The 18,327-nt window shown below is 36.0% G+C and overlaps 1 protein-coding gene across 6 annotated transcripts in view; it reads left to right on the top strand.

Moving 5' to 3' along the window:
* The window catches only part of DST (dystonin), a 292,306-nt gene that overhangs the window by 228,142 nt on the left and 45,837 nt on the right, over positions 1 to 18,327 (top strand). For 5 of the 6 annotated variants that reach the window (XM_054383861.1, XM_054383860.1, XM_054383864.1 and 2 more), the window contains 11 exons: positions 1,582 to 1,741; positions 2,004 to 2,330; positions 2,501 to 2,585; positions 3,669 to 3,910; positions 4,865 to 5,071; positions 8,639 to 8,758; positions 8,932 to 9,039; positions 10,734 to 10,952; positions 14,000 to 14,203; positions 17,021 to 17,252; positions 17,604 to 17,830. In XM_054383861.1, coding sequence (XP_054239836.1) covers positions 1,582 to 1,741; positions 2,004 to 2,330; positions 2,501 to 2,585; positions 3,669 to 3,910; positions 4,865 to 5,071; positions 8,639 to 8,758; positions 8,932 to 9,039; positions 10,734 to 10,952; positions 14,000 to 14,203; positions 17,021 to 17,252; positions 17,604 to 17,830 — 2,131 coding nt within the window. The remainder of the gene's footprint in view (positions 1 to 1,581; positions 1,742 to 2,003; positions 2,331 to 2,500; positions 2,586 to 3,668; positions 3,911 to 4,864; positions 5,072 to 8,638; positions 8,759 to 8,931; positions 9,040 to 10,733; positions 10,953 to 13,999; positions 14,204 to 17,020; positions 17,253 to 17,603; positions 17,831 to 18,327) is intronic. The other variant, XM_054383865.1, reaches the window with a different exon arrangement.

Below are 18,327 nucleotides of genomic sequence, written 5' to 3'. Positions count from 1 at the left end.
GCTTAGATTTATGAGTTTTTGTCAATGTATAAAATACCTGGGAAGTTACGAACCGTAAAGTGTCTTTGAAGAAATCTGTGATGAAAGGGTTGCTAAAACGTGTTTTCTGGGTGGAGATTTGAAAAAGGACAGCCTTGTTCAGTCTAGGGAGAAGAGTGTGTGACCTGGAAAAGGCATGTAATTGAGATCAAGAAAGGACTTGGAAAGCCAAGTTAAAGGATCAGTGAAGCCTTGGAGTGAAGAACAAATGGGTGTGTTGGGATATGGGCACTTAGAGCATCATTGAACTTGCCTCTGATGTCTCACACTCCTGGTAGCCTCTCTTTAATTCCTTTACTTTGAACCTATTTTGTAACCTCATACTAATAATATGCCTACTTAATTAGTAGAGTCAACCACTAATAGACCACTATTTCCTTCTTTTTATTTTTTTTTTTTTATTGAAGGAATCTGACTCATTAGCTGGGGTAAATGTTAATGTCATGTTTAATTTAGTATTATTCTCCCAGTCTGGTGACATTTAATTAAAATAAAATTTAATTTAAAACCTATTTTTTTCCAAGCCATCTATTAGTTGCAAGTTGGTCTCCGTTTTCCTTTGGCAAGTGGCTAGAAACAAAGGAGACTTGAGGGTCATTTAGAAAACTATGTAGAGTACTTCACTGAGTGTTCTATAAATAAGTGTGTCAAGTCAATTGATAGGCCTTGGGAAGCACTTAAAAATGCAGCTTTTATCTGGAATGAGATCCCCAATTTAAAGACAATATTGTGTTGTTTTTCATGTAGAATAAATGTCTCTTAAAAGTCTGCTTGAATTAAGTTTATTCAATAGCAGATGTAGAAAAGACCCTTGCAGTTACAAGGAGCCTTCTTTGAAATGCAATAATCTGAAACGGAAATGATTTGGATATGGCTTTTGGATTTTGGAGGTCAAGTCTCTTGTACTTTATTAATGTTGTTTCACTAACTTTATTGGAACCTTTTATCCAGAACAAGAGATGAACGATTGAACATCATTGAACTGATGTTTAGAGATACTTCACAGTGCTGAGACAGCAGAACAATGTGTTCTGGTTCAGTAAAGCGTTTGCCTAACTTTAACATGTATATAATAGTCAAAGGAAGGTATCTTTGTGCTTAAAGACAGCTAGAAACTTGAGAACTATCCTGATTTGCTATAAACCAATGGTTTGTTGCTGAATTGAGTGCTAGATTATTTTTATCAAAAAGTATATGAATAAACTTATAATATTTTTATTTGCAAAACCTGCGTGTTAGCTAAAAGAATTTCCAACAGCTTTGGATTGTTTTTGGTTTGGTGGGACTTTTTTGTTTGGGGTTTCTTGGTTTTGTTGGTTGGTTTGTTGTGTTTTATTTAATTTGATTTGATTTTTACTTTACCTTGGTTTTCATTGAGTATCTTGGATATATGTATTTCATTTGAACTGCTTCTTATAGAAAGACAAAATTATTTCTTTCTTTTTTACTTTTTTTGCAAAGCATTCAAGAGGCTCTTAAAAAAAAAACTGTTTCACACTTAATTCATCACAGAGGATGACCTTTCTCTTGGCATATTGATAGGAACCGTCAGTTGGAAGGGATCTTGGTGGTAGCACAGCAGTTCCATGAAGCTCTGGAACCGCTGGTGGAGTGGCTGACTGCCACAGAGAAGAGGCTTGCAAATGCAGAACCCATTGGCACACAGGCTTCCAAGCTGCAACAGCAAATTTCTCAGCATAAAGTAAGTTAACAAGCCACACACTGGCTTGTGTTAATCTTTTTAGATGCTTCTGTAAAGCACAACACAACTGGCAAAGTTGTCACAGTGTACCTATGTTTTACCATATTGGATTTTATTTTCTGTAATTTGTGTTTTACATATTTACGTTGGCCATGTGTCCTTTTTTTGTTCATGTTTGGTTTATTGAGTTCCACTTCAATTTCTTTTATGTTTTCTTCTGATTTTCTTTTCCATTATTCTTCATTATTTAAAAAAAATATAGGCCCTAGAAGATGATGTCCTAGCTCACAATAAGAGTTTACATCAGGCCATTAGCACTGGTCAGTCTCTAAAGACTATGAGCTCCAGGGAAGATAAAGATATGGTGCAGGAAAAGCTAGATTCTGCTCAGGCCCGCTACATTGAGATTCAAGAGAAGAGCAACAGCAGGTCTGAACTTCTTCAGCAAGCTTACAGCAATGCCCAGATTTTTGGTGAGGATGAAGTTGAATTGATGAACTGGCTGAATGAAGTCCATGACAAACTGAGCAAATTGTCAGTCCAAGATTGCAACACAGAATTGCTTCAGAATCAGCACTCTGAACTACTGGTATTTTGATTTCTGTTCATTTATAGTTTAATTAGTTTTATTTTTTTATCTGTATGTCCATATTTGCTTTATTTTTCGTTAATATATTTTGTTTAAAATGGCCTTATGCTTTTTCCAAATGATAAAAAAATTGTTATGTCTGTGCTAACACAAATGGCTTTTTCTGTTAGGATCTTCAGGAGGAGATTCTTCTTAGAAAAGAAAATGTTGATTTGGCTATACAAAATGGCTTAGAGCTTCTCAAGCAAACAACAGGTGAGAGCTTACGTAAAACTGATTAATCTGTTTTTTTTTTCTTGTACTTATAAGTTCTTATAAAAGAGAAGTTCAAGTAGAACTTGTAAATATTAGTATATATTTGCTGGTTAAAGCCATTGTTGTTTAATAAAGGTTTGTGGTCAAGGCAAGTTATATTTTTAGGCCAATTTTACTGTTAATGTAAGTAAGTAAAAGCCCTTTTTTGCTAGAGAATTTGGCCCTTGAATCCTCTATTATTTTTAGTTAAAAATTATTTTGGTGAACCTGCATTCCATTCCTAATAGCAAGTTATGGACATTACTCATAATGGAGGGCTGTTTGGCAGTAGATGCAGTCAGTTCCTTGCAGGCATCCACAGATGAACTAGATATTAGACTACCTTTTACTGAAAGAGGAAAGTCTTGTCCATTGGAGCTAACACTGTGGGACAAGTTGCATTCCAGTTGTACACTGTCTGTTATCCAAAATTTCCAGTATTTCTAGTTTTTGAACTCTAAGACACACATATGGATGGGGCAGAAGAGTATTCTTTTCTGTGAGAAGATTAGCTGGTGCATAGTCTATAACGAAATCTAAGTATACTAATTTCAGCACGTTGTTTTTATTTTAGCCTTTCGAGTTGTATTTGAAATGGGGGTTAATTGAGTGTACAGTGATGTCAAATGTTACTGTAATTGAAAATCTAGTTAGTGTTTTTTGACATTTTTCCTTCACATCTTCAGTAATTCTTTTAGGATCTAAATCTATTTTGGCCTTTGTAAGAGTTGTGAACTTGTATTTTTAAATGAAAAACTTGTGTTAAATACTGGATCCAAGTCCTTTTCTAATAGTTACATAAAGCAGAAAAAGCACAGATCCTGAGCTGAAGCAAATGTTAGAGCTCTGTGGACTTCAGTGGCAGCAAGGCATTTTACATCAGTCAAAGACTGACCTTATCATCTTGTTTGGTTTATTTTATAAATTAAATATTAAGGTTTCTGATAGGTGGGGTTCAAGATTTGGGTTGGTTTTGGGTTTATTGGATTTTTTTGCTTTTAAATATTTGTGATCACAGGAAGTAACATCCCTCTGATATTTTAGGTGATGAAGTTGTAATAATTCAAGATAAACTGGAAGGCATTAAAGCAAGATACAGAGATATTACAAAATTGAGTTCTGATGTATCCAAGACCTTAGAGCAGGCTCTGCAGCTTGCAGGTCAACTACACTCAACTCATGAGGAACTCTGCAAATGGCTTGATGAAGTGGAGGTGGAGTTACTGTCATATGAAACTCAGTTACCTACGGGTGAAGAATTAATCCAAATACAAGAAAGACAAAAAGTAGGTTTTAGTGCCTGCAAATAATTTATTGCCATATGGTTCAGCTAGGTTTTGTGTTATGGTAGGCACAATGTTTTGTGAATAGCTAATTTGAGCATTGGATCAGTTGACTAAATGTAACAGTAGTTAAGAATTCAAACTCACTTTCCAGAGTCATTTGTAACAGTCACTTATGGAACTGGGCTGAGCACAAGAGAAGCAAAACATTTTGTTTTTACTCAAGCAGCTACCTAATCCTGGGAAAACTCTTAATTTGTTGAACAAAATTATTTTGAGTCTTTAGTTGTGACATGGATAAAATCCTGTTAAAGAGAGTAAACATTTAAAATATATATTACTAATCATGTTTAACAATATCTATTCCAAAATAAAAATGGTAGTATAAACTGGATGATGCAGACAAAGTTGAGGGGTGAACGCTAAAAAGAAAAACATTTCCATTATGTTTCCTATATATAAAGGAAACTCATTTCTGAAGCATTCTGTGATGATTTGATTGGAATTTAATCTAGTAATTGCTCATTTAAGACATCAGTTGATTTCATCATATTTGGCTTTTTTTGCATGTCTGATTTTTACTTGCTAGTGATTTAGTTCCTTGTGAAGTTGCAGGTTGCAAAGAATATCTGCTAGTTTTATTTTCTTCATTAAGTAGTAACAACTCTTACAAAATGACAAATAATTTCAGACTGTCATACTGACCAGAGAAATATATTTAAGATATATTCTGTAGAAAATTCTCTTCAAGAATCACCTACTTGTCAGTTAAGGTTACAGTATCAAAAAGCTGACACTACTGAGCTGAAAAATAAGCGTCCTAATTTATCCTTTTGGTTTACATGGAAAACATTTCAGTTCTCAACTCACGGAGTAGTTGGAAGAATAAAAAATGTATGCAAGCTCTGTGTGTTCAGCCTGTGTGCTGGCATGTTTACTTTAAATGGCCTTTTTCAGGAGCTGAAGAAAGAAGCAAAGAACAACAAAGGCTTACTGGACACTCTGAATGAAGTTGGCAGTGCCTTCCTGGAGCTGGTGCCATGGAGGGCCAGAGAGGGGCTTGACAAGATGATAACAGAGGTCAATGAGCGTTACAGATTAGTGAGTGACATGATCTCTCAGAAGGTGGATGAGATTGATGCTGCTCTCCTGAGGTCCCAGCAGGTACTGAATATTGTTCTTTGGGCAGTAACTGTCTCTGGCCACATGTACCTGAACAGAAGATGTTCTTTAATAACATGGCCAACATTTTTTGTGTTTGAGCAGCAAAAGGTCTGTTTGAATGAAATGGGACTCAGTGTTTAGCTGAGTTTTGGCATTCGTATCTTACCTGTACATTGTTGTAGCTGTCTGCCTTTTTGTTGACACAAACATCAGTCTTATATCTATAAAATTGTTTTAACTATCCTGTGGCTCCTTGAGTGGGGGTTTGCTTAAGTACAAACTCAGTGGCCCATGTCTTCTGTAGATCATGTTGTGTTGAGTAAAAAATACAGTTTGGATCCCCATCTGATTTTACTGGATGCAAAACTGAAATCACTTAGGGTTGCCACACCTTTCAACATCAGCTGGTTTTCTAACTCCTCTGTACTTTCCACAATTAAAAGCTGGATCATGTTGCTCAAGCTGTAGTAGAGGATTTAAATTACAGTTGCTTTTGTTCATATCCACTATGCTTTTCTTTTTGGGACTCAAAAATTGAGTTGCTTAGTTTGTAGAGGTTTCTATACATGCACAGAGGTGTATCTCTATGGGTATACTTCAAGAACAGGCACTCAAATTTTATCACTAAGTGGTTCCATATTTAAGTTTACTTAAAAATGCATCATGGCAACATAATTTGCAGTCTGTCTACAGTTCAGACATAGAAATATTGGTGGACAAGTCTGTTTCTGCTAATAGCTCCCATAAACTGTAGTAAGAGGACAAGGAAAAAACAAGTATGATATTTTCAGAGTTTGCTGCAAGCAGAGTACAAGAGGCTGACAGTAACTCAGATTTCCTTGTAAATGAAGTTAAAAATAACTTGATGCTTCTTGGGGCTTGCTGTGAGTATTAGCTTGTCTCATTAACCGAATCCTCAAAAAACAAGGGTGGTGTCTCTTTTTGTTGTTGTTTGGTTGGGTTTTTTGTGGATTTTTTGTGTTTTGTTTTTATTTTGGGTTGGGGGTGGTTGTCTTTTGTTGGGTTTTTTTGGTTGATTGGTTGGTTTGGGGGGGGATTGTTTTGGGGGTTGTTTTGTTGTTTGGTTTGTGTGGGTTGGTGTTTTGTTGGGGTTTTTTGTTTGTTTTGGTTTGGTTTTGGTGCGGGGTAAGTTGAGATAGAAGAGTATATGTTGACTCTTCAACTTTTTGGAATTTTGAGTGTTACATCCCCTGGCACAAGTTCAGCAGATTCAGGTCCAAGCGTGAAAGATACAGAACTAATTAACGTTGCAAGGGCACACTGTACATTGCACTCTTGTTCTGCATAACCCTAAGCTTTGCTTTAGCCCAACTCACATCACTGCAGTATATTCCTATACACTATGTCCTATGATCATTAATCAAGGGGCTTATTAGCACACTGCTGCTGAAGGATCAGTTACTTTCCATTTGGCTCAGAGAACACCATGCAAAATAAAAAATATCTTTGGAAAACCTACTAGTCTGTAAGCTTACCCTCTGGCAACTTGCTCAAGTGCCTATACTATTAAGAAGTTTTGAGTGGAGGACAAAGCCACTAAGAGCATGATGGTTTAATGGGAGTATTGTGGGGTTTGTGCTACACATTACTGGGCCAAGGTGAGAAATGCAGAAAGCTATATGAACAGGTAGGCATATTGTTTCATGTTGGGAATGGAAGCTGGAAAGCTTAATGCACTACTAATACACAATAATGGGGACAATGAATGATTTTGTAGTGACTCAAGTGAAGTTCAGTGCTCATTAAAAAGATGTCATGCATAACGAGAAGAAAGCACTTTAATTTTTAGATACAGGAAGTACTAATTTTGTGTGGTTAATTCTTTAATTTGAACAACACAAATAGGGAATCCTATACTCATGCAATTTTAGAGTCCTTCCTCAGTGCTTTGTAACCTAGAAGTTTCGTTGCCATTTCTTGATTTTTTTCTATTAAATATTTGCTCAATATTACTTACATATGCATGGATATTTGGTATTAGGAAGTCACATTGCAGTTAATTTGTAATTTTAATACATTTGAAATCACCCTTTTAATTCTTTTCATTTGAATCTGAAGTAGATGGGCTTCAGAAGAGCTCAGCAGTGAATTGCAGTTTCTGAAGCCAGTATTTAACTGCTACTGGTGCATGTGCTTTGTGCTAATGTTTACAGTACTGATTCTTTCAGAACACACCTTTCTTTTAGGAAGTCATAACATTTGGGACAAAACTTACTTTCTGTTACAAATGAGAAATGACATAGTGAAAAAGAATGTTTGTACTCTTTCATGTAACAAATGGATTACAAAGACTGAAATAGATTGACTTGTGAAGAATGAAATCTTGGAACTGCTGCGCTTGTGTGGCTCATGATTAACCACTAAGACAACTGATGGAGTGGCTAAAGTGGACTTCCTCTACATTACAGGAGCAGGGCTGCCATGGTCTATAGGCACAAAGGCACAGACCAGCAGTAGCTAGGTAACAACATTCACATATAAGAACAACACGTGTACAAGAACAGCAAAAGTAGCATGTTCTGATCTAAAATATCCTGGTAAGACTTTAACAATAACTCAGAGCCATATTTAAGCTCTGCCCATTGCAGTGGGTGTCAGAGTTTAAATAACTTAGTTATTAGTGGTGTCTAGGATACCTGTTTTGTGCATCTAATCATTCCATGTAATATTTCTGTGTGGCTTAAGCTCAGAGCTGCAGCTGTTGAGTATTGCAACATCTGTGCTGAGACACACCTATAAACTGAAGCTAAAGAGAGAATGTATGATTCTCTTCTTTTTCTTTTCTTTTTTTTAAGATTTGGTCTTTATTTCTGTAAGAATTAGATCCCCATATACTTCTTTTGTCAATCTTATGCTTTCCTTTGCAAATTAGTAACAAATATCTTCTACATCCTCTTACTGCTTTAGTGCTTTGAGGTAATTTCTGAAACATTTAACTGTTGACTAATGGTAGTGAAAAGTTAATCCTTTAGGGAAAGGACTGGCTGCACCTAAATGGCCCACAGAATTTTCCCATTTGATTCAGGGCTTGATTTTGGATGAGATCTTGTCTTCTCTGAACTCAGTGAGGTTTTTCCACTGATTTAGTTGAGTTGTGATTATTTTGCCTTTATCATTTAATACCAAAATAGCTTTTAAGATTAAAAGCATAACATCAAACAACCGTTTCTTAGGTTAATTGCAACACTAGCAGTAGTAATAAACAGAGAGATAGAAAAGACATGTAAAAGTAAATGAAAAGAAATTATGAAAATAAACAGTCTAGCTAAAATTAGGAAATTACAACCCTTTTTATTCTCTCCTCTCTGTTAGTTGTAGGCTTTGGAAGCCTCTGTTACTTTGCCACACTTAGGAATTAAACTCTTGTTTTACAATTCCTAAGAACCATTTTGGGCTTTGTATTTCATTTATATCAAACGTGGAAAGTGAGCTGCTATCTTTCTAACAATTCAAAAGTGTGCTTTTTAATCCTCTTTAATTCTTTAATAGTCATCCTAATTTCATGTCTATAGAACCCCTGAACTAATTTGTGTCTTCTTCATTTAGTTTGATCAAGCAGCTGATGCTGAATTTGCCTGGATTGCAGAAACAGAAAAGAAACTGATGTCTCTGGGTGATATTAGGCTTGAGCAAGACCAGACCACAGCTCAGCTACAAGTTCAAAAGGTAAAAGAAATGCTTTTCCAACTGTCATGTTAATTATTGTCCAACACACTCACCATCTAGAAAATATGCTGGCATGATTCAGTTTTCGGTCCATCATAATGCACTTCAAAACCAGTTTTTACTCTGTTTACTCTTTTTTTTTTTTCACTGACCAATTCTTATTGTGTTCAAAGGCTTTTACCATGGATATTTTGAGGCACAAAGATACTATAGATGATCTTGTTAAATCGGGGGATAAGATTATGAACATGTGCACTGAAGAAGAGAAACAGTCCATCAAGGTAAAGTTTCTTAAATTGCAGCTATGGCAGTAGATATGCAGGCAATATATAAGTAAAAGGGATTCCTATAGTGTCTTTTTTTTTTTTTTTTGTTGGTTAATACTAATGAAAAGGCTGTAGTTACAGTCATTTCTAGTCTGAGGATTGTAATACTAGAAGTAGTGCTGTTGTGTGCTATGCTCCTTTGAGATGTTCACAGAACAAACATTGTGTTCTTGCTTCATTGCCTGACGCTAATTAGAAGCCCCATTTATCATCTTCACCCATGGTAAACAGTATTTTAGCCAATGGACAATTGAATTAATAGGTGTTAGTCATCTAGAGTGATGTGTGTGGAGACTGTTTATCTTTTCCAGCTCTCTTGGATGAGTGACGCTCTGGACATGTATTTCTGTGCCAGATTCAAAGGCTATGCACCTCAGTGTGCATCTTTCCTTTCCCTTCTGCTGATTTCAGTGTAGACTTTACTTGCCAAAATTATTCCACGCTGTTGACTAACACAGCCCATGAAAGGCATTCTTATGCCTTTGTTTATTACACCGAACCTGATGTTGGGACTGTATATATGTGTGTGTGTGTATATATATATGCAGACAGATTATTTTTCGTGTGTGTGTTGACATTTAAGAATGGCTTAGTTGTGGGGTTCAATGGTGAGGTTGGACTTATTTTGTAAATTTAGTTCTCCCAGTAGTCACCCTCCTTGAAACAGCAATACCTCACTAATTTTGCACCGCTGCAGAATCTCTGAATAAATTTGATTTGGTCTTAAGTGAATTAAAAATAGACGAGAAGTTCTGTCTGTGAAACTGTAGTCATAAGGGAGAGCAGTTTTATGTGAGTCTCTTAAATATTTGCATTTGTCAAAAATGCTGTGTCTCTGTGTTAGATTATGTTATGTCCTTTGGATAGCACCTTAATTTACATGCAGGGCATAACAAATGAAAGGCTAGCTTGCTCTGCCAAGAAAGATTCTTTTCTTCACATTCAGTGGCTTCCTTATATGTCTAGTTTTTCCAAGGCTAGCATTGTCACATACAATATTTCATAAAAATTATAACATGGGCAGTCTTCCACAGGAAAACATGTATAGTTAGCTGATACTTTCTTTTATTATAATTTGCCCAAATACAGTAGATTTGTAATAACTGAACCTTGTAACTCTATCATATTATTAATGGTAACACATCCTCATATGCTAGCATGGAAAATAATATTTGTGGTTTCTGTTGCAAGTTTGTAAGCTACGAGCACAACAATATACCCTGTTCTTTTGCCAGATTAAAAAAAAAAAAAGAAAGAAAACCAATGTTTTTTTCTGTATTGTTCACAATGCTTTGATTTGGAAATGCTGTGGAAAATGTAGTTTCTGCCAAGTGTCACTAAAGTTAAGCATCTCCAATAAGGGGGGAGTGGGACTAAGGTCTGCAGTCAAGTAATTTGCAGCTTGTCTGGAAGCCCGATGAGTAAATTGTTATTTGTAAATATTAGTATCAATAAATATTTTCTAATTACTTTGAAAGTATTCTGCCAAATTCATTCTATCCACCTTAAACTGATACTGTAGAAATATTATCAAAATTCAATTTGGTTCATTGTGGTTTGGTAATATAATTATTAAAGATTGTTTAGAAATGAAGATAATAGATGTGGGAAAACACACATTGCTATTTTTTGTTAATATTATTTTGCAGAAAAAGATGAAAAGTCTTTTACAGAAGTATGATGCTGTCTGTCAAATGAACTCTGAGAGAAACCTCCAGCTGGAACGGGCTCAGTCCCTGGTTAACCAGTTCTGGGAGACTTATGAAGAGCTTTGGCCGTGGTTAACTGAAACAGAAATGATCATCTCTCAGCTTCCTGCACCAGCCCTTGAATATGAAACTTTAAAGCAACAACAGGAAGAGCACAGGGTAAGCATTGTGCCAGTTTTGGGCATCTGAAGACAAGCAGTATTCTGCTTAAAACTGGGAAGTACTCTGCTAAATGCCGAAAGCTCAGACAGTTATATTTCTGATGAAAAAAGAATTATTTAAAATAATAATGCAAAATAAAGACATTTCCATTATGCCTCTGCTGTATCCTCCCAAACTGCATGCAGTTGCTCCCCTGGGAAAGGCAGCAGACAATACGTAAGTGTAAAAGAGAACTAAGGAAGAAAAATTGCCATTGTATTGAGAATACAGAAGTTAATGGTTAAGAAGCATGTTTAAAAGTGCACATTAGCGTCAGTATTAGAATAAGCCAAACCCATAGACAGAATGAACAGAGATGGGATGTTGTAGCAAAAAACCAAAAGAAAGTAAAACATGATTGTCTAAAGAACTGGAGTACCTTCTGTCAGCACATTGAAAGTGAAATACTGCTTTTGTGTACAGTCTGTGTACAGATATGCCCATTTGTTGATCTTAGGTTCATGAAAAAAACAAAAAAGGGCATTTGTTTTGTTGGTATCCTTGGAACTAAACTTAGCTGAGCCAGGAAGATGAACAATTAGAGAATCCAGAATGGATTGCTTGGGTTCCAGCCAATCCCATAGTAATTTCTCATGTCAAGTATGTTTGTTAAGTAATAATTAAAAGAAGTCATTGTTTACCTTAATACATATCTTCACAAAATAGAGACAACAGTGTTGTACACTGGCCACCATATGGACTTTCTTATATGGAGGAATAATCAGCTGAGATAAAAATTAGTATGTTTCGTGTATGGCTGCTAGTATCACATGGAATCTCGTGTCCCACTGAGATGAAAAATCTAAATGTTTTAGCACTTGCAAAGCCCATATGGCTGCTGGAGATACTTTGTCTCTCCCTGCTAAGCATGGAGTAACTAGGATTTGGTTATTTTTTTTTTCATTTCAGCTGCCTCAATTAAGTGGCTCAAGTTAGGTAGGATGAACCGTGGCTTCAAAGTCTCATTTACTCTGAGACCAGTTAATGAAGTTATGTCATTCTTATGTACTGGTAAACACTGGGTTCACTCGTTTGTCTGCCTATGTCCACAATGAACAAACACGCTCTATTAAGACTAGCTATGTAACATGAGCTTTACAAACTATCTTGATTAGTCACTGTGAACCAAATCATACTTGCTTTACTTACAAGATTGTTCTCCATCTGCTTTAATCTTTCTGCTTGCCTTAGAGACCCTTCAGATGAGCTTCTATTTTTGCATTTTCCCTGGGCTATGCCATTAGCTGAGATTTGTTTAAGTAGAAGATTAATGTCAGGCCATTTTAACGTGTAATCTGATCTGAAATACTTGTTTACTGGAACTGTTTCCCAATAGTAGATCATGGAGAAGACCAAACCATTTGTTGTTGTATTAAAAAGAAGAAAAAAGGTGATTCTGAATGTGAATTGAGAACAGTTTTCTGTACTCACATTTTCTGATGTATTTACTGATGACTATCTTTGTTCTAAGTCACAGAATTCATAAAGTTGATTCTGTGTAACATGCAGTCAGTTTGGTTTGAACTGAGCTGTGGGCAGACTACTGGCATAAGTTTTGAACCCAGAAATACGTACCCTTTTCACCCTGTGCCTATTTATGCACAAAAACAAAACACAAAAAATTTTCTACAACTTTCAAGCTCTACTTAGTTTCACTTTTTCCTCTTTTCCACTAGCCAACATTATTTTCCTTGTTGCAAGCTAGACAAATAGAGTTATATTCTCTCTATGTAGCTAGAGTCAGGGATTTTAGTATTTTCATTGCTGTTTCGTCATCAGGGATCTGTCAGAGAGTCATGGTCACTGCCTTTTCGGTCTTTTCAACCTCGTCTATTCTGGGGAGGAGCAAGTAAGCAAGCCAGTATCAGGATTTCTTTTTAAGGAAAAGACCTTAGTTGAAGAGAGGAGGATTTATTTGGACTGAGACTGATACAGGCCCTTTTCTGCGTCTTCATTAATTTAAACAAACTCTGAGCTGAGAGGAACAGAGCATGTACCTCTCATGTTCTTTCATGGGAGCTGTATGATAGAAGTACATGGAGTCCACAGAACTGAGAGAAGCAGTGCCTCACAGGGCAGCAGGGTTTTTCTGAATGAGCTGAGAAAATAAATAAAACTGGAGGGAAGGATCAGGGTACTTAAACAAAAAAACCTTTCCTTTTGTCAGATCTGTGGGTGCAAGTAAACAAAACCAAATCCTTAGGCAAGTTGAAAGATGTCTTGTGACCTTTAAGTTCCACAAGCTTCTGCGCAGTCTTCATCACAGTTTTGACTTATTTTGGGAATGGATGATGAGAGGAAGCAGACAGCTGAGATAAGGCAATTACTAAGTAAATTAAATCTTTTGAGCTTTGTGTTACTTAAGTAATATCACTGTTGCAAAGACAAAGGGGTCCTATGGCCAGAGGGAAGGGTGCTCAACTAGGTTGATAGGGCTCTACTGATAAATGTTCTTTGTCCTTTTTACTGATTTCTTTGACCTTCCCTTGTGCTAGCTTCATTTTCTTAAATCGAGAATGATTTGAATTAATATTCTTGTAATGCCCATACCTCTTTCTGTGATCTTCAATGGAAGAAATTTGTGACTTTGCAGATAGTGACAAATACCAACATGAAAAGGATGTACGTGGTGTTGCACACATGTGCAATGTTGTTGCCCTTGCTGTCATTATAGGTACTAAATATGATGCGGGAGTGTCATTGCTAGCACTATATACATAGTTACCATCTTATATTTTACCTACAGTCATATGTGCTGCAGGAGTATGGCATGGACCTTCCCAGTGTCTCCAACTGTGATAGTTCATGTCTGGATAGCTCTGCATTCAAATGGGAACCATCACTGACAGAGCAGTCACTAACTTTATTTGATATTATTTGTGCTTTACATTAGGTGAAAGGTATTTGTTTGGGATTTCTTGCCAGTTGGATGTGTTAGAAGTGTGGACAGTTGTAATGTGGTGGTGTAGGCATAAGAAACTGATAAGTTGTTTCGTTTGTTATAGCAACTGCGTGAGCTGATCGCTGAGCACAAGCCTCATATAGATAAGATGAACAAAACTGGGCCTCAGTTGCTGGAGTTGAGCCCAGGAGAAGGTTTTTCTATCCAGGAGAAATATGTGGCAGCTGACACCCTTTACAGTAAAATTAAGGAAGATGTCAAAAAGCGAGCACTGGCACTGGATGAAGCCATTTCTCAGTGTACCCAGGTATCAATTTAAGTTTAAAGTAAAATTGGATTTATTCAGCTGGAAAGATACACAGACATTGTCATCTTACATGTATATATCAAGACTAAACTGCTGGTTAATCTTTATTTTTCAACCTAATGGCCTATGAGTGTTCATATCACTGCTTATGGCATTGATTTTTCTATTTCTAGAGAGTTTATAATTTTATATACTGGTTACTATTATGACTGCAGCTGAAAAATTCTACTAGTTAATTTTGAAGTAAAAAAAAAAAAAGAGCATTTGTGGGATTTTATTTTCATTTTATTCAATTTTTTTCCTGCTATTCTGTTACTAGCTGATGTTACATTTTTACATGTATGTCACTGTTGATCAGTTAACTTGAGTATAATTGTATCTTGAATTCAGCAGCTTTAGTTACAGTCTTACCAATGGAACTAGAAGGTAGCTTGGCAGTAGTAATAGCATTTGGTCTTCATTGCAGTCCTGCGAGAACTTAACATGCTTGAACATCACCTCTTCTGTTACATAAAAGTGTTGCAAGCAAAGTTAGACCTCATGTAGTGCCATCGTAGACATAAAATTCAGATCAAGCTCATGAAAGCTGGGTACCTTAGGTTCATCATCCTTTCCAATGGGCCTCAAGGGAGTATTGTTAGATAATCGCATTCTAGAGACTTTTAAATTTCGGTTTACTTATCATTAAGCCCAAACTGAAATTCTTGTACTGAACTCCAAATTCAGAAAAGAATTCACTAAAACTGTCTGCATGAACCCATACAAAATCCTGAATAAAATATACTTTGTTCTGTACTACCGGTTTTATATGAAAATCCTCTTTGTCTCACTTTGCTGGAAATTAAGTACTATATTCTCCTCAGTACTAAAGTACTAAAGAAAGAAATACACCTTAAAGTTTTTATCAAGTCTACATTCTAAATCTTTTTTTGTCATAAGTTAGTGTACTTAATGTGATATTCCTAGCCCCTGCAGACTGAGTTTATGAAACTTAGGGGAAAAAAATGTGATGTCAGATATCAACCTGCTTTTGAACTGGTTATAGCCATTACATTATATTTAAGTCATTCTAAACACTTTCCTTATGCATACCTCTAAAAGATTCATGATTATGTAGATTCAGTGTTTTTCTGCATCATAAATGCTCAGTCCTCCCACTATTTGGAGCTGCGCATTTGGAAATCAGGATACTTAGCACTCGAGTCCCTGCTTTGTATGTGATAGACATTAACATGCTGTACTGGCTAGGTACAGAAAGCAAGAATAAAAATGCATTCTTCGGTAACAGCTTGAATATAATCAGATGTTGAGAAAACACTTAATTATTTATGCAGTGCTTTAAGGTTCATTTTATATATGTAAATATATATGCAGATGGCAAAGCAAAACATTGTAACAACGAGAATGTAATTTTATATAATTTCCTTTTTTTTAATAAGATAGGTAAATATATATTATCAGGGCTCTGTACTTTGATGGCTATGTCAATGTTTGTCTAGACAGTTCTGGAAGAATAACTAACTCTTCAAGCTTTAAATTATATGAAATTGCACTATGTATCAAAGGCAGGATGTAACCTATGGAGCCAGAATGAGAGGTTACAATGACTTGCATTTTCTTCCTTTTAAGTTTTAAAACACTATGGCTCATTCATAGAAGCACGAGTGCAAGGAGGCCCACTGAATGTACTGACCATTTCAAATATACATGTCCTAAAATTAGACTTGAACATTGCCAGTTTCAGGTTGTACCATTTTTGTAAGGTTTTGTTTCCACAATCAGTTTTTGAGGCGTTGAATGTGGGAAGGCTGCTTATCTTTCATAATGCATTTTCCTAGCTTATATGACATACATGCTTCTGACAAACACACTGAGTCCATAAGATTAGTCAGAGAGTCTGATTTGAAGTGGGTTTTAATGCTGGGGAAAGGTAATTACATTTGTATTGCCTATGCTCCTTTGAGTAGGAAGTATGTAGCTATTTGCTCATGTAAGGTAATCTTCTTTTGCTGTGTTTTTTCTAGCACCTTTCCCAAGTGTAGTCAAGAGTGCTTACTGTAGATCCTGGAGGATCATTAATTTACTAGCTTCTGTAATTTGAAGGGGGAATGATGATGAGAAATTTTTAGCAATCTCTGTGGATGTAAAAGCCTATAGTAAAAGCCAACTTCAGACCTGTGCCAAAGGATGAACCATGTTTACATAGCTGTAATTGAATTCCTGGGATTCCACCTGGGCTCATTTGAATGTGTGAACGTAATACAAGCTTTTGTGTGCTGTTATTTGCAGAAAGTACCATACCCTTGCAGCACGAACAAGTTATCACCTGGGCAGTAACATCTGTCTCTTAGAATTGCCTTACATATCAGTCTTAATTGGTAGTTATATGCCATTATGTTGGTCCAGATATGAAAATGTATGTATTTAAGGTAAATAACTTTCAGAATTTAAATCAGAAGGCCATGATTCTCCCAAGTAAGGTACAAACTTGTATGATCTAATTGCATCTAATTGCATGTGGATTCTGCCATATATATAGTACCTTCAGATGGAGTGCCTCAGGACTGACCCTGGGTTTCATAGTAAAATTCTTAAATCTGAGAGGAAGTGCCATTTTTCAATGTCATTTTTGTAATTCAGATAGTTAAAGAGGGGAAGAGCCATGGAGGGTGGTGTATTGCAAGTTACACATTCATGTGTTGGGCAAACTTGTTAAATATGTCAAACTACATTTCTCCAAGAGAATTTCAGATGCTATTTTTGCAGTTGTTTTTTTTCTAATATCTATCTTCTTTCTGTCCTTTATCAACTTCCCAGTTTCATGACAAGATAGATCCAACTCTTGAGAGTCTGAAACGCATAGTTGAACGTCTGAGGCAGCCACCTTCAATCTCAGCAGAGGTTGAGAAGATTAAAGAGCAAATCAGTGAAAATAAGAACGTGTCAGTGGATCTAGAAAAACTTCAACCGGTGTATGAAACACTTAAGCAGAGAGGGGAGGAAATGATTGCTCGCTCAGAAGGAGCTGACAAGGATATATCTGCTAAAGGTAGTAGACTAAGGAAAATTTCATGCAATGGAAATGCAGCAGGCTGCAGTATATAAAAAATCTTTGTTTCTGATGACTGCCAATTTGGGGATTGTGTTCTTCTGGAGAAGCTGCTAAAGATTTATAAAAGCAAAGCATCGTTTAAAATAATTCATCATGTGTATAACCTTTGTTTTGTTTTTAAAGGCCATGTTGATTGTTTCCACTTTAACCTTGTAAGGAGTCCTGTAAGGAAACAATTTTAGTCTAAATTTTAAAATGTACACATATGTTTCTGCTATACAACTGTAAAGAGATTTATGGCCAAGAATTGTTTGCCAAGGTAGCAATCTGGTTCCTTTTGTTGTTTAGCTGTTCAAGATAAACTAGACCAAATGGTCCTTATTTGGGAAGATATCCAGACCTTGACTGAAGAAAGGGAGGCCAAATTGTTGGATGTAATGGAACTAGCTGAAAAGTTCTGGTGTGATCATATGGCTCTTGTAGCTACTATTAAAGATACTCAGGACTTCATTCGAGAACTGGAGGGACCTGGGGTTGACCCATCTGTAGTCAAGCAACAGCAAGAAGCCGCTGAGGTCAGTAGAAAGTATTTTGAAGTATTTTATTAACAGCATGCAGAGAAAAGACAGAATTACTGTGAAATACCACAGGAGAATGTATGTACATTTTTTTTAGACATTAGGAAGTATAGTTATGTGGAAGGTTACTATAATGATATCTCAAGATTATGGTAAATATCATGTATCAGTGCTTAATTGCAATCAGCATGTAACATGTGCCTGTCATTATATTTACATATCTGTTTATAAACTTGTAAGCATGTCATAGGGACTTCTGAAGTTATGCATGCTTTAGATTCCCAGAGTGATTCGTAACATCTAAATGAAAGGTGTACAGATGTAGCATACTCTATGCATTATACTCTAAGCCTGTAATTATTTATACTGATAGTTAAAGATACGAAGATTGAATTATAACCTCTGCAAAGGACAACACTCTAATTAAAGGAATCTAATTTAAAACTTCCTGCTTGTTTTTCCAATCTCATGCAAAATGACATCATAAGCCACTG

Source organism: Indicator indicator, chromosome 9, assembly GCF_027791375.1.
Source record: "Indicator indicator isolate 239-I01 chromosome 9, UM_Iind_1.1, whole genome shotgun sequence".
NCBI classification, from domain to species: domain Eukaryota; kingdom Metazoa; phylum Chordata; class Aves; order Piciformes; family Indicatoridae; genus Indicator; species Indicator indicator.
The sequence above is the reverse complement of the archived record's forward strand: the minus strand, read 5'-3'. Positions and strand labels throughout refer to the sequence as shown.